We start from the raw sequence: 22412 nt of genomic DNA on the forward strand, positions 1-22412 counted from the left end.
AATAATTATTGTACACTTGCTACTGTAATTTAAAAATCCGCATTCATCCTTGCTTTTCAAATTCCCATTTTGACCACAATTTAAAAATCTGATGAACTAAAATAGTTCTGAGAAGCTTTGTGTTTTGTTGGAAGCTTCTGCTGTTCCCAGTGATGTGTGTGATTTGAAAACACTGTAATGTTAAATGATCAGGAGGGAGTGAAAAAAAGGCTCAAACATCAGAGAAGTTTGTGAGATTAGAAGGCTCAAACCCAAGCCCTCTACTACTTCAATGGGCTGCTTGCAGTGTATCCTGAAACAAAGGAAAGTGTGTGGGTTTTTTACTTTCCCTTCTTTATTCCAGATAACGGGATTTTTAAAAAAAAAAGTTTATCTATTTAAAGTTTAAAAATTTTCTAACTAGTAGAGCAACTTAATCCCCACTCAGTTCTAACCCAGCATAGTCCTTTATGTTAAATATTTTTACCCTCAATATTGCTTTAAAAATAAAGCCCATCTCTTAGAGCCCATTGTTCTGTCAGGCTAAGTGAATCAGCCTACATTTATTTGCCCAAGATTTTTTTTTTTTTATTGATATGTTTACTGCAGTGTCTAGTCAAGCAATTTGACCTGAATTACTGATAATACTCCACATGTAATAAAGTGTTTTTCCATGGGAAGTGAAGATGCCCAAAGATCGTGCTTATAGCACAATAAAATTCACTCTTAGAAGCTAACACACTGCTTTCCTCAGCAGCATTTTCTCTAACCCTCACAGGATTCAAAATTTTTAGGAATTAATAGAAAAAGTAGTTGAGAGGCTGCACATCAGAAAGGACTTCCTCTAAGAATTAATTGATTTAAGAACATTTTGATTTACAGTCTGATTTGTATTGTGTGAATAATGATGCAGTTATATATTTAAAAAACTTGGAAAATTTCTTAATGAGGGAGTTTCTTACGAGTGCTTACACACACTCAAGGACTCAAAATACAGTTATTTGCATAGATCTGCACGACATCCATTCCCTGAGCAAATTAATTGTAGTAGCATGAATACTTCTCTTCACTGTTGACATGATAAAGTTCTGTTTTTGAATTAACACTGAATTCCAGTTCCATGGGCAAAAAGGGGAAGCAGGCATGAAAGGAGGTGCAAATAACTGAAGTGATTAATGTAATTCTTTAGTGAGCGCTCCATAAATACAGTGCCCTGAGAAATTCTGCTCTGCCCCAATGTCAGCTCTTTGGGAAAAATGAATTGATTTTGGTTGGTTTGTCTGTGGTATCAAGACTGTAGCCTGCAAGTTGAGGGAAGTCATTATTCCCCTTGATTTAGAATTTGAGAGACTATCTATAAAAGCCTGGCCAGTTTTGAGCTCCCCAGACAACAGAAGTGTCCTGGGGTCAGCCCAGCTCTGTCAGCAGGGATGGACAGGCTCGGGCACGGGACAGATGAGGACGGGCTCAAAGAGCTGCAACTGCTCAGGCTGGGGAAGAGACGAATACTGGGGTAATTCCTGCTGCTTTCCTCCATCCCAAAATGGGAAGGTGCAGTGAAAACAGAGCCAGGCTCTTCCCAGAAGTGCCCAATGTAAGGGTGAGAGTCAGTGAACATGCTGCAGCCATGGAAAACCTTCCTAATAAAAAAAAAAAAATCCCTTTTTCCTATCATGAGGGTGATCATACTTTGGGACTGGTTGCCCACAGAGAATGTGGGATCTCCATCTTTAGAAATCTTTGAAACTTGAGTGTAAAGGACAGTAAAAAACCTAAACTACAACCAAAGTTGCCCCTGTTCTGAACACTGGGCTCAGCAAGAGGGCTTGCAGCCTAAATTGCTCTGATTTTCCAGTCTCATCTATGAGCTATATGGAATGTGGGAATAGTTATTACCTTATCATGAGAATAAACTCCTTGGTTTTTTTTAAATAATTCAGAGTATTGTTTAATATTTTAAAATGGTTTGTTTTATTATTAACACGTACCCATGCCTGCAGTCCCCATATTCCTTTTCCTGTCTGATTTCTCATCACGTATCACATTCTTTCAGATTATTTACTCTCACAGACTCAGTTTCATAGCAAACATATCCTCTTCTGTCATTTAGTGGCAGTTTCAGCTTGTTTGTCCCACAGCTTTTTTCCTTCTGCCTGCCTCAGCACCTCACCTTTCCAAGATAACTTACTCCTTCAAGCTTGTTTGCAATCACTGACTGTTCTTTGAGTTCTCTGTTGCTTGATTTCCTTTTCCTTTGCCTTTTTCAGGGTCCACCATTCACCAACATGTCACTGTCCTGAAATCTATAGTAGTCTTACTCCTTTTTTCTAATTTTCCCCTTTTCCTCACCTTACAGTTTAGATTTGTTGTTCTGACAGATTACTCATTTCATGGTAAATGAATTCTGGAACTGTCGATCCGAGCTCTTACCATGGTACTTCTCCTACTGTGTCCTTCTATTTGTTATGGATGGAAGTTGTGATGGTAAACAACTTAGTATTGAGCACAGGCTGTTAACCCATGGAAAGGCTCCTTGAGCTTTTTCATTATTTGAAGAATTAATGCTGAGTACTTGTAGGTTAATTTAGGTGTGCTTAAGTGAAAGGCATTGAATTTCTAGACTTGACATGAGACTTTGGACACAAGACTTTGATCAGTGTTGCTCAGATGGTAAGCCCTGAAAATTGATTTTTTTTTTGTTATTTCATTTTATTGTTCTCAAAGCTCTTGGCCCATTATTGTTGTTCTTGCTGTTTATGTCTTGTCACACGTATTCCTGATTTGGGGCTCTATTTAGACACTTCATGCCTGTCCCATTTCTTTATTCCTTTTCTCTTTTTCTCTTTCTGTGTTGTCCATACAGTTAGAAGGCTGATCCACTGGAAGGTGCAGTAGTGTAAAATGGCAGATGAAAATGTTCAGTCACAGAATGTGGAAGTGATTAGGTCCAACAACTGTGTACTTTAGTCAATAAAGTGAAGTAGAGGAGATCGTGAGGGTGATCAGACCAAAGGCTTTAATAAAACTCAGCAGGTAACTTAAATCAGCACAATGAGAGAGAGACAAAAATGAGCCTGAGTAGCTGTGACTGTGATGCATTAGACAGAATATTTTTGCTCTCCTGGTGCTGGCCCAAGTTCCCGGGAGATGGGATGTTCAGCTGTAAATAAGTGTATACATCACTTGGCTTTTTCTCCCAGGAGTATTGATTTCTGTACAGACTTGTTCAGGTATGTGAGTGATCTCCATCCCTTTTGCAGCTACTGCAGTTTTCCATCCAGGAAAAAATGATGTTCATTTTTTTAAACCTTCAAAACAATCCCAAAAAGTTCTGGGAAATCGCCAGGGGATTTATTTTGTATCTTGAGATAAATGTTTAAAGCAGTAAATCATGGTACACTCTGGGGAGATATATTAAAATCAAATGCATATGAAGAAGCACTGCAAAGCATGTTAAATTCTCTAAGATTTTAACTACTTTTTCCTCTTTGTTTCTCAGTTTTCATATTAAAAGAAAAAAGAAACCAAAAAGCCAAAGCTGAGAAATTTTGAAGCAATGTTATGTGTTGAGGGAAAGCATTTTCTCTGCACTTATTGTAGGAAATGCAGCCATGGTTTTAAGAAAGCTACAAGATCTACAGGCAGTGTAAACCATATTTAATAAACAAATATCAAGAAACTAAAAAATACTACCCCAAACCATGAGAATATTATAATTTATAGTGTTAAGTAATTTGTCAAGAAAAAAAGTATTTTTTCTGTAGTTCTCTTTCTGCTTGGGGCCTGTATTTATTTGTACACAATCAAGTGTGGTATTTTGATTAAAGATGCTTTAAGAATAGCTGTTACAGTTTTTTTAAACTTCAAAACTGTGCTATTAGCCAAGAGCTATATACTGATGTTTAAAAATACCATCTAAAATTTTGATAAATCTATATGTATCTTCAGTCCCATAACTTGACCTATGATTGTTTAAATTGTTTCCATGAACTGCTCTTTCCTGAGTTCACATCTTTTACTGTTTCTGCCATCTGGTGAGAATATTTACTTCTTGCTAAACTATATTTAATAGAGACTATATTGGGCAAGAATGTACACAAAAAGGTGAAGGGGAAGAAGAATAAAACTGGTTGTGTTTGGTGTTTTTCTAGGTCTGCCTAAAATAACCTTATTAGAAATAGTAGGGAAAATTCACTTTTAAATAAATATTGACAATTTTTGCATAAAGTATTTGACAACATGGTATAAAAGTATGTTCAGCATGAAAACTAACTTTGAAGGCAGTGTTGCTTTAAAAAAAGAATGATTGCATTTTGGAATTGGTAAGTAAAGCCTAAAAAAAGCAGTTCCATACTCACGTTATTTTAACAACATCTCCAAATGCTGCCATTTACGTGCAAGTTGTTTTGTTCCTCTAAAGCTAAATTGAGATTTGAAGTGATTGAAAGGCATGCTGTGATAAAAGCATGCATGTATTCACTCTAAGACAATTTCAATTGTTTTATAAGAATACAAAGAAATGTAAACATTTTCTGTGTGTGATTCATGTATTCCCTGGAGGAAACATAATATATGGTGATCTTTTCCTGTAGGGTCAGAAAGAGCACTGATTACTAAATGATTACTAAATATTACTTGAAATAAGGTATAAGATTCTCAGGAAAAGAAATGTAACACATTTCCTTTTTTTTTGGTGGTGTGGCTGATGTGTTTAGGTAAAGAATCTGAGAGTACTTGAGCCTTGATTAGATTTTCAGTGCTAAACTGCAAAATCTCAGGCACCAGAGGGCAATGTTGGGCAAATATTGCAGAGTTGTACAGTTCAGCAAACAGTGATCTTGAAAACGTCTTTCAGACATTCCAGATATGTCACTGTCTTTTAAAACTTAGTGGTCTGGGTTAAGTTTTAAGGGTAAGTATCTTGATTTCAATTTATGTCTGTAAGTCTGAAGCCTAGCTGATGTTTATATTGATTTTTTTTTTCCATTTCGGTGAGTTTGAATGCTTTCTTAATATCTTTAATTTTAAAATCTGGAAGTTTTACTGAACAGTAAAACGAAAAATGAGGGAAACAAATGCTACCTTCTCCTTTTTGTATTGATGCACTTGAAGCTCTTTAGTTTCTAGTCCAGGCATAGTATGTGCTTAGTGGAGGTGTTTTGGCATTTGCATTGTGTTTGTTCTCTAGAAAATCTTTGTTTTCCTGGTTTTCTTTGGATAATACTTAGGAGGCCCTGTCAGTTCTGTTTATTTACATTTGTTGTAGCTGATAGTAAACAAGACATTGGAGTTCTTTTTTTATCATTGATTTTGTGGGACTTTAAGTCCTTGGATGAAAGTTTTTAGTTGAGGTGAATCCTGAATAATTAAAATGTATTTGAATACTTGGCTAAGTGATAATTCAGGGGTTTTTTTGGACTAAAATAACTTTACAAAGCCTTTACCTGTTCCAAAAGTGAGTTTTGGAGAGTGTGTGTGGGGTCACCTTTTGTTTATGTTCTAAGATTTGCTTCAGCCAAAGCAAAAGCAGAACAATTGGCTACCTCAGTATTAAAGTGTGAATGTTCACCCTGTTTCTGCGGGGTGAATCCCACTGGAAGGATTAATGTGGAAATCAAACAGTGTCAGTGCTCTCATACACAGGGTGGTGAATATATAGGAAGATAAAATTAGGTTTTACTTATGTTTTTGTGGATTGTTTCTGACAGCTCAAGTCTCCACATGAAACTGGAAGAAAATGAAAATTCAGTAGAAATGGGGATTTGACAGAGTATTTCCTTATAACTCAAGTAAAATGATGAAATTGCATTTTGTGCAGCAGATAGAGTTCTCTAACTCAGCTTTCCACAAAGCAGGAGTAGCTTTGGTTGAATTCACTGTTGCCTCAACAATGTCAAGTCCACAAAGAAGTAATTGCTAGAATGAAAGATTTTATAGCTTTTGGATATATTATAATCTTGATGACTTCAGATCTTGAGTAGAAGAGAAATTAAGAACCTGTCAAACCTGCTTGGTTTGCTTTCTCAAGCTTCTGGTGTGTTTAGGACCTTGCTGTTAAAAATCTTAGGTGAAAAGCATTTCCTTCAGTTGTTACAGAGAGAGTAGTTTGTCAGTTTTGCAGAAGGCACTGCCTTCCAAGGAGGGAAGAAATTCTGAGAATGGCTTTCAATTTTGTTCAGTTTTTGAGTGCTGGTGGCTTGATTTTGGTTCCTATCTAGGAATTGCTTGAAGGAGAGTTACTGGGGGTTAGTCCCAGTGAGAGTCAGGCCATTGAAGACTTCATGTCCATGACAGGTCCAGTGTCAGTCACTGGCTGGGTAATTCTGGTAGTGCCATTTGCATTTCTTTAAGTACTTGTTATACAAGTGTCAGTTATCCTAATTTGTAATTGAGAACTAGAAACAGAGAGGGTTGGCCTCCCTTTACAGCTGACAGGAGCAGCAGAGGTTCACCCTTCAAAACTCAGTTGAATTATAAACCAGGCAGTCAGAGGTGTTTTCAGAGGGAAGCAATGCTGCTTTTCTGGCACTGTGCAGGTAATGTTGCTGCTGTTTGAACTCCTTTTTCAGTCTTCAGCTCTGAGTTTTTCTGTGGCTCAAACCATGAGCTTTTTCACGTCTTTACAAAAATAAAAGGTTCCTCTTTCACAGAGTTCTGAGTTCTCATGAAGCCGAGATTTAATCCAGTTGTGCTTACTGCATTAATTGGTGGAGATATTTGTGTGGCATCTTTATTTAAACATAAAAATAAATATATATGTGTATACAAAAACAAACGGTAACTTGGATTTACATGCTTTCCAGCATTAGATTTCTTACTTGTAACAGCACATTCTGTGCTCAGGCATCTTAAATTCATTAACTGAGCTTAGAGAAAAGCCCCAGCCTACTAAGGACAGTAATGCTGTGTTTAAAAGTTTCTTAAATACATTTTTTTTCTGCTTAATTTCTTGTTTTGTGCCATGTTTTAAATTTAGGATGCTGAAAGATTTCTCTGACACTAAGGGAGTAACTGCAGGCATCTAGGCTTGAGCGGGGATCAGTTTAGCAAAATGAATGTCTTATTCCAAGTCACTGAAATGTTTAGGCTGGACAGTAAAGCTAGACTTGCTCTGTTATCTGTAAATGTTCCCGATAGAAAATATTTTCTGGCTGGGTAATTAAAGCTAAGCAAAGCTGCTGTTGATGTTTGATTTCCACTGTCCAAAATATATCGAATGCATAAGTAAGGTCACAGGTATGATTAAATGTAGGCACAAAACAACACCGTGCAGGTGATATCACTGACTCTTTTTGCTATTCTTGGGTATTAATTTTTATTAGTGTTTCATACATCATTCCCACCTCAGATCCTGAAACTCGTTTCCCTGTTGAATACAAATCTGGCTGCACGCTGCAGTCACTGCAACCTCAAACCCAAAATAACTGCTGTGAGCAAATCGGAATAAATCATAAAATTTTGGGTGATGCAAAGCAAGGGATTAAAATATAAGTATATAGCATAAAAAGGTAAGTGTGTGTCATAATGGATTTATCTGTGCAATGTGGCTTTTTCAGGGTCTCTTGACAACTGGAGTGGAATTCGAATCTCTTCCTGCAGCTCTTTCCCTGCCAGCAGAATCTGGTCTCTATCCTGTGACTCTTGTTGGTGTTCCCCAAACCACTGGGCAGATCACTGTCAATGGTAAGGAATGTCTCCAGTCACTCTTTCCTGAGCAAAACAACTCATGTTTTACCCCCCTGTGGATTGCATGAGTTTCTATGCCATGTATGCATTCCCCACTCTGAATTCTCCTCAGTAAGTAAAAGAAAAAAAGCAAGAAAAAAGGACAGCTCTTTTCTGTGCTAGACTTCATTAAAAACAACCTGATAAATCACTTGGTTGCAGCAGCAGTAACAAACACATTCTTACAGTATCTCATCTATGAAAGGGGAAGGATAATGAACTCCAACTCCCCTTTATTAATGCTTTCATTTGGAAAGCTTCTGAAGAGGATTACTTGAACTTTTTCCTGAGAATGCAGAAGATAATCTTGCGGTTCTCTTTTTCTTAATTAATCGTGTTCATGCAAGATTACAGAAATTTTTGCAGATTGCTTTTGCAGAAACAATTTAGCCTGTGTGTGTAGTCTATTGCAGTCGAGATATCGTTTCATTAATGAGCCTAAATAAAACTGTTTGTAGTAAGTAAGAAAATTTAAGAGCTTTTTCAGAAGATAAGCAGCTGAGTCTCCTAGAAAAGGAGGTATGTGTGGAGATGATGGATTCATCACACAGTAGGACTGAATCATCTTACCAACAAAAAATTTTAGGTATGTGTTCCTGGAATCCAAAGTTACAGGACAAGAACCATTTTAATAAAACTAAATGCTACAAGAAGATGGCTTTGAACTTGAAGAAACTCTTTTCTCGCTGAGTTTTTCTTAAGTGCTTTTCTGTCTGCTCGTAAAATGATTTTTCATTTGATTTTTTTTTCAGAAACTATTTCAGTAAATACAGAACAGCATCAAAGCATTCAGAACATTCGTGCTGTAGTTTTCTGCTTTTAGTCCCACATACTAAAAATGTGCTGCAAGTAGAGGAGTTGATTTTGGTACTTGCCAGCTGTTTGTGTGTCAGTGTATCAAATTTTCCTTCAGATATAGCTCGTAAATATTGCCTGGTAAGGAATTGGTTGCACAGGTACTTTTCTACTAAATTGAACTTTTAGAGGGTAAGTTTTTGTCTTTCGTGGCAGATGTCTCTGTGTGTATGCATGTATATTTTTTCCCTAATAATTTCCTTTAGGATTCTTTTATCCTTCTGGATACAGTTGAGATTCTTTCCTATAAATATTTTTTGGAATAAAGAGGAAATTGTTAACATATGTTGAAGGGTAACACGTTTTATGTGCACCGGTGAATTGGTGATGAGGTATAAAATAGTGGTCTCTATACTGTGACTTGTGATGTTGATCTTGTGAAAAATTCCACAGAACTTACCATATTGCACTGAATGCACAAAAATCACAGGCTCTTAACAATTTCTTTTATTTGACATGTCACAGGTGCAGAGCTGTGTTGTTGTGTGTTGTGTGTTGTTTGTATGTCGTTGTGTGGTTATAAATGAACCTTGTACGTATTTTGTGTGCTGTGAAGAGTCTCCCAGTAATCTGAGTACTTTCAGACCTTTCAAGAAAAAAATAAAATTCACAACATGCTGGTGTTTTCTTCTAAACATCAGGTTACCATACTTCAGTTTTTGGAGTCTTCAGTGATTGCCTTCTGGACAATCTGCCGGGAGTGAAGACCAATGGCTGCACTGTTGAAGTCATTCCAGCTTTGCCAAGGCTGCAGATCAGCACCTCCCTTCCAAGGTGAGAAATTAGGTTGAATGGTGATTTTATGTGGTTTTATTTAAATGTTACTCACATGCTGAATAAAACCTCGATCATATGCAATCAGTGATTTAGTAACCTAAGGCATAAACTATACCTGTGCTGTTTAGTCTAGAATATAAACCTTTTTTTTTCACTTCCTGAAACCATAGAATTTCATAGAAAATATTTTGAGATTTAATTAACTGAGGGAGTGTAATGGTTAGTCATTATTAAAGTCATACTTTTAAAAGAGCTAATCCCTAAAGGCTGCAAATTCATAAAATCTTGAAGTAAAGAGGTAACCCATGTTAGATCTTTTTTTTTTTCAAATGGAACAAACCCAGCTCTTTGAACCTGAACTCCTGTATAATGCTCTGACCTTGTCATCATTCCGACAACCCTCTTCTGGACTTGCTTCAGTAAATCAATATTTCCGTGGTTCAGGAGGGGCCCAAACTCAATACCATAATACAGAAGAAATAGGTTTTAGAGGTACAGGAAGAATCAACTAAAATACTTTCCTTATACACTCACCCAAAAGGACACAGTAGTACCACATGTGGGTTGTTGGTGTGGGTTTTGTGAGCTTTTTGGTTTTTTGGGAAGAATGTGGCTGACTAATTCCTGGATTTTGGAGACACCTGGTGAGGCACTGATTCAGTTCCATTTCTGAAGCTCTTCAAGGTGCAAGAGCATTCACCTACTAAGCTACGTGTTGGTCATGATATCTCAGAGTCCTGCCATCCATCTGCTGTTTGGCAAAGACTTGTAAAAGTACAGTGTTTCAGGGTATTTTTTGTTTTGTTATATTTTTTCTTTTTTTAAACAATACTCCTTTTAGCTGTGGAGCAGAAAACAGCCTTTTGTAACTTACTGCCTTAATAGCTCAAGTGCCACAGGGGTTGTTCTATTGTTTGGAAAATCTCAGCTCTGTTTATGATCCTTAGGATGATCATTAGTATTGTATGATACAAAGTTATATATGTGTGTATATATATGTAGATTTCTTTAAATTTATTTTACTGTGTTCTTCATAATGACTTTCCAATTTCTCCATGCTGAATTCTTCTTTCCTGGTGTGGGATGGGCCATGTCGATGGCACTGTATTACAAAACTATGAAAGTAATACCCTAATGAAGACAGCAAAATAATAAAATGCTTCAGTTGGGTTACATGTTGGTAAATTCCCTCTAAAAATTCTGCCAGAGATGGAATTTGTGTGGTTTGGCTGTAATCAAAATTAATATTGGCTATTGAAATACAGAGGGACTTGCAAATATTCTTAAATGTGTGTAATATCTACTCTTTCTCAGTATATGTTCAGCTGATAATGTGGAACATTATCTACTGGAGCTGAGCTGACTTTTCTTAATTTTTTGAAAAATGTATTTATTTTTGAAGTATTTGAGATAATCTTGCTGCTGTATTTATTGCCTTGCTTCATTGTAGGAGAAACTGCTGGTATGTAGGAAAAGGTTTGTTTGAAATGACAAGGGTTTATAAATGCCTATAATTTCTTCAGCAACTGACCTAATAGTAATTTTGGTGGAATAGTCATATCAATAGTAATTCCAGGCCTTCCTAGGCAGACCATAATGTCTTATTAGAACTGTAAAATATTTTTTTGTTGATATGTGTCATGGGAGATCAATTAAATAAGCACAGTTTAGCAGGAGCTGCAATGAAGTTTGCTGTGATTTGGGAATAATTCTATTTGTATATTTTTTCATTGTTTATGTATCTATAATTATTTATAGATTATATACAGATTATTTATAAATTAATAAATGTATTTGTGCCATATATTAAATATATATGTGTCATATATATTACTAATATATTGAATTATTATAATACTGAGTAAAACAGTCTTGCTGGAAAAAATCTATAAAGTACGAAAATTGAGGGAAGGAAATGGCAAATTTATAAATAAAATAATGAAAGACTTCTAGTATGGATAAACTAGGACAAATATCAGTTATTTTCACAAGAACAGAAAGTTTGGAAGCTGCAGGCCAGTGTGCCACGTGTTAGAGGTTTTTCTCTTGCTGAGCACTTCCTAATGTAGTGAAATAACTGTGCAATACTGTTATGCTCAAAACCTTGTTTATGGGCAAAGAGGAGTCCATAAGACTTTACTCTTTGTAATAAGTAATAAGAATTTACTGTTTGTAAATCCCATGTGTTACCAATCCCATCCAGGAATCATTATTAGTGCAGATGCAATTATTACAGGAGAAAGAAAAAGGGAGAAAAATATTCTATCCAGAAGAAGAATCACTGATAAATAGATGTCCATTTATACAGCAATTGAAAGCGCCATTTGTTTTGCTTTTTTGGATGCAATTCCCTGATACTTTTGTCTAAGCATGAGGGGAGAAATTCCTTCTTCCCTGTCCCTCCACAGGCCCGGATTCCAGAGTGCTGCAGTGATAACGATCCCTGACAGTACATTTGAAATGATCAAAAGATCCCTGTTTCGAGTCCTTGTCGTGGATGTACTCTGAAAGACTGAAATCTGCTCCTGTTTGTGGAGGCTGCTCATCTTGTGGGAAGGGAGGAGAGGGTGGAAGGGAAGGATAGCAGGAATACCTGCCCGAGGAAGTTACTGAACCTGGGTTTACCAACAGATTTATTGGTCATTAATCTCAGGAGCTTTTGTCCTTTTGTCCTTCTGACCACTTTGCATTGGCACAAAAAATCCAGTCAGAAACCTCTACCCATCTGTCTTGTTTTGCAACCTCCATCCCTCCTTCCTGCTTAAAGAGTTCATTTCTAGTCACTGTTTCACCTTTCCCACAGGGAATTTCTCCCATGAGGTCCATGCCCTGCACTGTCCACTGAAACTGCTCATTGTAATGACCTGCTCTTCTTTTTTTTTCTTTTTTCCTCTTTTCCCTTTCTTACAGTTTCTGCAGCAATTTTAACCAGCTTTCACAGTTAGGAATACATATTTTATACTGTTTGAAATCTGACTTGTCTTATGCATAAATTATTAACTTTTGTTTTAAAAAATGACCCTGACTTAAATGAGAATGGAAAATTATATCTAATCTTCAGAGTTTCAGAGCTGTAGTTTCTGAGTCTTCAAAGAATAGTTAACAGAGTAACTTGAATGGCCTTTTAACATTTTCCTCACAGTATTTTGTTTGTCTGTGTGTCACATTTTGTAGGTCTGCTCATACTATTCAACCTTCTTCAGGGGATGAAATCTCCACTAATGTGTCTGTCCAGCTTTACAATGGAGAGACCCAGCAGCTCATCATTAAATTAGAAAATATTGGAACAGAACCACTGGAGAAATTGGAGGTCACAGCGAAAACAGTCAACACCAAGGGTGTGTATGCTGATATATATTTAGAAGTAATAGTGATCACTTCTCTAATAAAAGGGGAACTAGTTGTTTTGTACTTCCAGCTCAGTTTAGACTAAATATCATAGTCCTTGTTACAGAACTGATATAATTCAGTTCAATTTTACCATAGAAATGAAAGAGAATGTAAGAAAATATAGAAAGAAAATGAAAGAAATTCTAGAACCGTCTGTGTACCAAAAGGTCACCTGCTTTTTGGAAATCTGTATTTCTTTTTAGTGTTACTTGGGGAGAAATTCCTCAGGCAATAGCTAATGAAGAGGAAGAATATTGTGTCTAAATTATTTTCTCCTTATGTCTAAATATGCTGATTAGTTCATTAAATAAATTACCATTAGCAGTAATGTTGTCCTACTTGAGGGAGTGGAAGTAAATAAGCATATTTCTATCTTATTCAGTGAGCAATAAGAAAATGGGATAGAAGACTTCAAAAGGCAAGGCAATAAATAAAACAAGCTATTGTGAATTAAAAGAATAATTGAAGCTGTGGAAGAAATACAGCACATTCCCTGTGTACACTTAATTCTTTTTAAATACTCTTTCCTTGGTAGTATTAAAAAGTAGTCTGATAGGTGAATCCTGCTTTTGTTTTGTGATGTATTTTATTTCTTTTGGTTTGTCCTCTGAGACATTGTTATGAGAATGATATTAACAGAAGAACTACAGGTGACAAGCAACATAATCTTTACTGACAGTAGAAATACCTTATTTTATTGCAGGTTTTATTCTGTCAGTGCCAGAGCATTAAAATGCAGTGTGATATCTTGTGATTTTTGTTCATTTCAGTATTCAAGCTCATGACTTTTTCTATAACAGAGTATCCTCTTCTCTGCAACCTGAGAGAATAGGAGTTGCCAATCATCTCAAAATAGATTTTCGGTCTGAGACTTGTTACCAGGAATAATTTTACAAGTTGAAACGTACGATGACTTACTGTTCTTATTTCAGTAATTTCAACATACTCCTCCTGTGCTGGGTGCTGGATGTATGGGATGGAAGGACCAAAGAGAGCACTCAAATGGGGAATGTCATGTAATGAAATGTATTAAATGTTGGAATATATGGGCACATGAGTCACATGTTATTCAGACTCTTTGTACGGAATGTTACACAGTTAATTGGTTCAGAATGTTGAAAAAGAGACTCGTGTCAACTTTAAAATCATCTCTCCATTACAACTTTTGTTAAAAACAATGGGGAAAAAGGAGAAGAGTTGATAGACTCAGCTATGAGCTTAGTAAAACTTCTAATTGTACTGGATCTTGTATTGTTTTTCTCTATATGAAATGTTTCTTTATCGGAAAAAGGAAAATTTCTGATTAATAAGCTATAAGCATGCATCCTCAAATACATAACACTTGAATCACTGTCTCAGAAAAAGAGAAATGAGAGTGAGTTTTGAGATGCACTGAGTGATACTTGTTCAGAGAGTGTGAGAACTCTGCCATCAGAATCACAGAATCATAAATGTCCATATGGGCAGGGAACGCTGGAAATCATCTTAACCTTCTTTTGAAAGCAGAACTTGGGATTAGCTGACCCAAGGTGCTGTCAGGCAGAATATTCAGTTTTTTGCACTGTCTCACAGAAGTGAAATGCACCCCTGTATTTGGAACTGTCTGCTCGAGGTGAGCCATGTTAATGGAGGAAAATACAGCCTGAAATAACTGTAACTTTTTACATGACTGTGTTGTGGGTACAGCATGAAGTGCTGGAAAAGGCTGTCCATGGAAAAGAACTGATGGTCCACATTAAGCATGTAATAATTATGTTATTTCAAATGTGATTGCATGTAGGTGTTGCAGAGGATCATAGAATCAATCATGGTTTTGGGTGGGAAGGGACCTTAAAGATCCAACCTCTCTGCCATGGGCAGGGACACCTTCCACTAGACCAGGTTGCTCCAAGCCCCATCCAGCCTGACTTCAAACACTTCCAGGGATGGGCCAGCCACAGCTCCTCCAGGCAACCTATACCAGGGCCTCACAACCCTCACCTGTAAAGAATTTCTTCCCAGTATCCAATCTAAACCTGCTCCCTGTCAGTTTGAAGCCTTTGTCCTGTCACTTCCCCTTTGTCCTGTCACTCCATGCCCTCAAAGTTCCTCTCCAGCTCTCTTGTATCCCCTTGGATACTGGAAGGGGCTCTAAGATCTACCCAGAGCCTTCTCTCCTCCAGCCTGAGCAGCCCCAGCTCTCCCAGCCTGTCTCCAGAGCAGAGGGGCTCCAGTGGCCTCCTCTGGACTCGTTCCAACAGGTCAGTGTCATTCATGTGTTGGGGATGGACCTTTGCCTTTTTTCATGGGCTCTGTTCCATTTTAGTTATGATCATAAATTGGTACAAAACATTGTACAGTGACATGGGATTCTGGTGATGAACAGGGAACAAAAGATTTGTAGCATCAGCAGCTGCTTTTGGTCAGTGAATGCTACATGCATGGAACTAATGGGGGTACAACATTAAACCATCTCTGATAGCAACACAAACTCCATACATGAAGTTGGGAGCATATGCAGACACTTATGGACTGTCTGTAGTACGTTAAGAAGTTTTCTCTTGGATGTTCTTTACTAGTCCTCAGCTGAAATGTGCCTGTGATTTAAGCTGCTCAAGATCTTGAGAGCTGTTAGACCCTTTTATCTACTTGACCATGGCTTGCCTGCCACCTTGGGAGCCCATGAGAAGTTGTCTGATTTCAGCCAAATAAAAAGAGCTTTCAGTCTTCCCTTGTTTCACCTGATTTGCTTTGGTTCTTTCAGTCTTGGCAGTTCCTCGTAAATCTCTGGCAGCTGCTGCAGGCCTCCCTGCCTGCCTTCCATTTCCCTACCTTCTTTCTGGGGCCACAACTTTTAGCACAAAGATGAATGCTGCAAAATAGCAAATATTGTGTTTTTTTGTTTTTGGAATTTCTGGATGGGATTAGTGACCTGACCTCCCTCATTTAGCTGTTACAGTCAGTCACTTTTCTGGAGGAAGCTGACTTTTCTGGCATTGTTTTCAGTGGTGTTTTGCTAATGAGAACCTCTAGAGATCAGACTTTCACACTTGATTTCCCTTACTTCCTCTCTTCTGTTACTTTCAGATTCAGTTCTCTGGGTTTTCCCTTCTGGCCCTCAGATAAATGAGCAGAACTTGCAGCTCACCCTGTACAGTTCAGAGAGGACATCACAGGGGTTTTGAGTCCTTTAGCAGCTGTGTGTTATTGGAGCAGGTCCTGAGGCACATCAGCAAAAGGGACTTGTCATGCTGCCACAATGGACATGTCTGTCATGGCTCTTAGTGTCTCATTGCACCACTCAGTCTGCCAGGCTGTGGTGTCTGTGGGTTGGACATCACACATACACACTGTCAAGGTGAACTCTGTGTTACCTCGTATCGTCCCTCACCAGTTCAGTCCTTTTTTTTGTAAGATGACATGCAAAGCTGGATGCCTTTCCCACCCTTTGGCTCCAGTCAACTCTTGTCAGAGGCTTGTTATGTCTCAATTAGGGAGTGCAGTTCAAAGGCTTTGAGAACCCAACTATTTGATCCATTCAGGGGCAAATGTAACACTGATGTTTTCATCTTGAGGCCCTGAGAAGAGCACACCAGGCATTCTTAGCTTTAGACTAGCTACACATGCTGAATGAGCCTGAATCAGGAAGGAAAACCTCACTGCCCTGTCTTAGAAGTGACTGACCTCTGGAATTTAAATAGAGAAATAAGTTCACCTGTATTCTTCCTGTGGTCTTTGAACACATCTACCCGCAGCCTCAGCTGTTCTGCTGTGCCAGACCATAAATGAAAAGTCTGCTCTGAGGTCCAGGCAACCCATTTGAAGACTGTGAATATCCTGGAATAGATCTATTTACCTTTTTTTTGCTAAAGAAAATAAACTCAAATTGGAGTGGGGTTGTGTTCCATGGAGAGTGGTGAATGCAGGCAAGGCTTTTGTCCAGTCAGTCCAAACATCCTTAGGAAGGCAGGACAAGGAGTGTGGGTAATCCAGCCCCATCCAGCTGCCCTGCTTTCACTGTCTGGGTTTCCCAGCTCAAGTCTTTTCCTCTCTGCCCCCAGCAACTGACTGAGATGAGGATCTTGCATGATTCTTACTAACTCTTTTTTCCACTCATTAGAGCAAATGGTTCATGAATTTAGAGCATTTTTTCCCTCCTGTTAGGGATAGTTGCTAATTTTCAAGAGGAAACTGTGCTGGATACATTTACATTGTGAAGAATGTAACAAGTCCTGCAGGTTCATTGCTGTCTGCCAGGTCTTGGGGAAGTTAAGATGTATAAATGCCAGTGCCTGTGCATTCAGAACTGATAGTTACTTTGGGGTGCAAAAAGCCAGATTTACCAGGGGACTTAAGATTGAAAAGAATTGAGGAATTGAGGTTCTTGGGATTTCAAAAGACCTTTCTATTGAGTTTCTCTATGCAAAATGTCAGCGTGTTTTTTTTTTTTTTTGGCAGACTTTAAAATCTATTAAGAGTTAGATTGGCTTAGAGTAGGCTAAAATTGGGTTGTGGGTAAGCTGTTATATGGTATTTGTTACAATTTTAGTGATTTAGTATCCAGTAAAATGATGAAATAAGCTCTTGACTAACAATTGCTTGTATCATCAGGTGTTTGCTAAACACAACTTTGAGACTCGAGAAAGAACTGAATGCAGGCTTGCCTCAAATTAGTCTCCCACTGAACTGAAAGGCCTGAAGCCAAAGTATAATTTACTGTAATAATGATTCCTGAACAAGGTGAACATTATTAAACTGTAAACTAGTGTCAGATAAACCTAAACAAGATCATTCTCTGCAGCTTAACTTTTGGCTCAGGCATTTAGATCTTCTGTTGTAATTACAGGTGTTAATTAGAGAGTATCTGCAAGGGCTATTCTCACTTCAAAAGTCTTTTTACTTGTAGTATCTTCAAATAAATCTAGTTAATGAAAACACATTTTGGAAACAGTTTGGTGCTCAAGTGCTTGGGATATGTCCTTCATTTTTCATGCTGGGGGAAAACATTCCTTCAGTATATTGGTTTTCTACTTGTCAGGAAAAGGGTGTAGAGATTATTGTACTTACTAAGCCCCCTTTTTTTCTTGAAAATAGAAGAAAATCAGAACAATGATATCGTTACAACTAAATCATTAGATGAGATGGAGGTGACTTTAGGGACACAATTATTAGGATTTTTTATTTTTACCTCATCTTTGTCCTTATAAAGAAGTCTGTACTATTGATTTGATGTGAAAAGGCACAAGACAACACTTGATGGTCTGTGAGAAAAATATATTTCAGGCAAGGCTGTTGTTGTTTAGGTAGTTAATGAAAAAATATTCTCTTTTTTTTTCCTCCTTCCCTAGAAGGGGGACAGTTGTTTCTGAGCAAATCAACATAATTTGGAATTCTGATTTCTTTTTTTGAGAGATTCTTTGTTCTAGGTTGTAGTTGTTTGGGCAGTCTGCCCACCCTGTTTTCTCAGACATGGATCTTAAGTGATGGTTTTGGAAAGGTTCTGAGATGCCTCAGATCTATGTGCCCTTAAATCCAGTAGCCTGGGATGAAGCAGAAATGAACTGTGTGACTTTCAGTGGTCCCTGTTTTGCAAAGCTGTGCTCAAATGGTGTTTAATTGAACCTTTAGAAGAATTCTCCAGTGTACATTGCAGATAGTATGCTTTGCTGCAATAAATTAATAAATATAGTTTTAGGATTCTCCCAGTCAAACCATCATGCTTATTTTATGTATTAATAGACTTCTTTTTGTAGTGTTTAGCGTTGTATGGTCTTGCAAATATTAATGAATTTATGGATGGGGTAGTTGACCCTGGCCAGAACAGAAGCCCCCACCCAGTATTGATGAACAGTAAATATTGGGGTTTTTTTCCTCATATTATGTCGGGCTTAGGAGAGAGGAGCTGATAATTACAGATGCTCCATCTGATATAGACCAGTGATAAATAATTCCTTAAACAAATATCTTTTAAAACAGGTTAATCCTGTCTGGCAGCACCTTCATGTTTGGGTCTTGTGTACTTTATACTTCTCAGCTTTAAGAAAGGACTTTATAAAAAAAAATTAAAACAAATAGGCTTTTTAAACCTCTCCATTGCTCAATAAGTAACTAAATAATGATGTTACAGGTGCTTCAAAAATTTAACTGATTTAGTTTGGTGTAATATTTCGATGAAATGTTCTCTGCACTGATGTGACACTTCCTGGGTCCAAGTCTGTATGATTCAAAACTACATGAACTTTTAGCACCCCTTCAGGCTGCATTTGAAGTGTATATTTAATGGTGCCTATTGTGCAATGTTTTTATTCTGGTAGTGATCTTCACTCAAATTCATGTTTTGAGCTTTGTGATCTACGTGCTTCCACTTCAATGTCAGTACCCAGTAACTTCTCTGTCTTTCTAGTGTTACATTAATTTTTAATACTTTCATTCTGAATATTTTAAGCAGAACGTGACAACATTAATACTCTTTACAACAGTTCTAAACTGAAACTTCCTTAATGGAGGGGTTATGTTCATGAAATATTTCCTTATTTTGATGCAGAAAAGCTGTATGGGGAGTTCCTGAGTTGGAATCTAGAAGATACCCTCTCCCAGTTCCCTCTGAAACCTGGAAAGATTGCAACATTCACTGTAAACATTAAAGTGAAGCTGGACTTTTCATGCCAAGAAAACCTTCTGCAAGATCTCAGTGATGGTGAGTTTTTAATTTCTCCTTGTTTAGGATGGTGTTTTGTACTTCTGGGAAACACTTCTCTGATTGCTGTGCCTTCGGTGCTGTGTGTTTGTACATTTGTGTCTTGTAATGCAAAGACAACCCTTTGCTGAGCTGTAGGGATTGAAGAGGGAATTTTTGTGACAGCTCTGGGCATCACAGTCTGACCTGACTTTCCCACCACGAGGCCTTGCCCTGCTATCTTTTTAAATCTTTCTTGACAGAGAGTTTTTGATGTCTCTTTGTATCCTTGCCTCGTGAAGACAAAGAAAAATAATTTACAAATATTAGTGGGCTTTAAAGAGAAATAACAGTGGGTTGATTATTTAGTTATCCAGAATTTGAAGAATTCTTGGTTGTTTCTGAATGTGGTTTTGTCAGAAGTGACATGCTGAAGTGTAGGGCATAATCCCTCTAATATTTGTACTGTAGAGAAAGTCTCATATGCTTAAACTTATTTTGAATAAAAAAAAAAGCCTCAGTGTTTGCTTGTATTAGAGTTATTTGAAATTACAATTACCAGATACTTGTAATAAGGATTTCCTTTTTATGATATATGCACTGCCTCACTGAAGTAATTGTTCTACTCTGTATTTTTTCAATTGCCTGATATATTTACACTGATTAAATTAACTTGACAAAACAAGATATTCCTATATTTAAAAAAAAAAAATTATCATTAGTATTTGGATTTTTTCCCAGGATCCAATTGCAGGTATGTATTACCATTATAAGTGATCTTAAAAAAATAAATTTTTTCAGTATAGGAAAAATCAACATAATTACATGCAGAGCTTATTCAGGTTGAATAGGACTGATTTCTGTGAGTTATCCTGCAGATGCATTTAGACAGAAATTATATTAATTGCTAGTAATGATTAAAAGGCTTCTTTGTTTTTGAAACCTCCCTGCTGTAAAATAAAAAAAATCCTAAAAATATTTTAGGACTTAGCTGCACAAACCGCACAGTGTTGCTACACTAAGGTTTACTTTAAAACCTTTTGAAAAAGCTGATAGTGGAGGAAGAGCACACCCTGATATTGTGAAAAGAGAGGGGCCAAGGAAATGAGGCTTTGAGAAAAACCCCTTGACAGGAAATGCCCTTCCATAAAAGCTTTATACATATATATATATGTATACACACACATATATATACATACATACATATATGTATTTAATATGTCCTTCATTTGTCCAGTCTCTAAAAACCTCTGGAGCTGCACTTGCCCAGCAGTTTTTCAGAAGAAATTACATACAGACAAATGCTGGAGGAGGAGGAGATAACACTCTTCTTGTATTTACACTGAGCAGTTGTGGGATTTGGGATTTGGGATATGCATTTGGGCCCCTGTTGTTTGCCTGTATCCAGCTCTTACGAGACCATATATGAACAAAATCTCTGAACATTTTTACCTTATTATTTCTGCCTCCTGCTTCTCTGAAAGGCTGTGTAACTGAAGCCTGGAAGCAATTCAGCCTTTCCTCGTTCAGTGATGATAAAGGAGTAGAATCCGTCAGTGTTTTGTTAGAACTTTGGTGTCTGTGGGTGCTCTGTGCTCTGTGTGCTTTGGAAGTGTTATTACAGATGCTAAGTATATTGACAATTTAACTGCTACTTTATTTTTTATATATTGCTTTTAACATCACAAATGCTATACTTTCTATAGAGGTGGGTAGGAGCCTGATGTGAAAAACAGTAAAGAGCCAGAAAAATCAATGGCAACTATGACATGACTTTTAATCATAAGGTAGCTGTGGTACCTTTTTCTTTTGAAGACCAACCACATTTACAATGATGATCAAAATACTTTTGTCTCTTAAAAGTAATACCCTTAGCAGGGCATCTGTTACTTTCATCTCTTTTCATTTGCTGCTGAAATTGTTTCCTTTTACACTGTTTGTAATCAGGACATAGTACAGAAGGGATAGATTACTGATGCTTCTGATGATACACTTATCCAATTGGAAAGTAAACTAAGTTATCAATCAAAATTGCTGATCTAATTCGAGTGTGTTGATGCTATACTGTCTCATAAAGAAAAATGTTGGATGTTTTTCTAGATTAAAGGAAGCAAAACCACATGAGTGGCTGTGCAGGATCAGATCAATGGCCATCCAGTCCAATATCCTGGCTGTGATACTGGCTGACAGCAGATGCCTGTGGGAGAATACAGGGAAAGCTGTGCACGTACACACTGCTTTCCTTTACATTGTGCACATACACACTGCTTTCTTTTAAATTGTGCACATAGACACTGCTTTCCTTTAAATTGTGCACATAGACACTGCTTTCCTTTAAATTGTGCACATGGACACTGCTTTCCTTTACACTGTGCACATAGACACTGCTTTCCTTTACACTGTGCACATAGACACTGCTTTCCTTTACACTGTGCACATAGACACTGCTTTCCTTTAAATTGTGCACATAGACACTACTTTCCTTGAAATTGTGCACATGGACACTGCTTTCCTTTACATTGTGCACATGGACACTGCTTTCCTTTACATTGTGCACATGGACACTGCTTTGCTTTAGGCTTTTGGACTCCAACTGTTGATAGCTCAGGAGCTTCCAGAGCCGAATATGGTTTCTCTGGTTTTAGGCACTGTTAGTCATCCTTAGTGGGTTTCTCTTTCCTGAAATTCTTCATTCTTCCCATCAGCACTGTACAACGTGCTGTGGCAAGAGGAATCATAGCTAAATTAACTTTTTAGCAGCTTTGCACTCACTGGTGTCCTTGTATCCCCCAGGTTTTTGTACTGCATGAAAGAGGTAACAGTGCATATTCTAAACACTGTACCTGCAGTCATGATTTTATACATTTCCTGAGGTTATTGTCACAGCAGGCTGGAGATTCCTAATGGCTTAGTTGTCACTTTTATGGAAACTATTCCACACATCAGCCTTTTGAGCTCTCTCAGCTCTGTATGCTTGAGGAAGGCTGTACACACTGTTTGAAAGGTGATCTATGTATTTCTGTAGTGACCT

The 22412-nt window shown here is 37.5% G+C and overlaps 1 protein-coding gene across 4 annotated transcripts in view; it reads left to right on the forward strand.

The window, feature by feature from the left end:
• The window catches only part of TRAPPC9 (trafficking protein particle complex 9), a 456935-nt gene that overhangs the window by 53607 nt on the left and 380916 nt on the right, over positions 1–22412 (forward strand). For all 4 annotated transcript variants that reach the window (XM_029959343.1, XM_029959344.1, XM_029959341.1 and 1 more), the window contains 4 exons: positions 7536–7662; positions 9201–9333; positions 12511–12674; positions 19250–19402. In XM_029959343.1, coding sequence (XP_029815203.1) covers positions 7536–7662; positions 9201–9333; positions 12511–12674; positions 19250–19402 — 577 coding nt within the window. The remainder of the gene's footprint in view (positions 1–7535; positions 7663–9200; positions 9334–12510; positions 12675–19249; positions 19403–22412) is intronic.

This window comes from Manacus vitellinus, unplaced genomic scaffold, assembly GCF_001715985.3.
Source record: "Manacus vitellinus isolate BGI_N305 unplaced genomic scaffold, ASM171598v3 scaffold_1_pilon, whole genome shotgun sequence".
NCBI classification, from domain to species: Eukaryota; Metazoa; Chordata; class Aves; order Passeriformes; family Pipridae; genus Manacus; species Manacus vitellinus.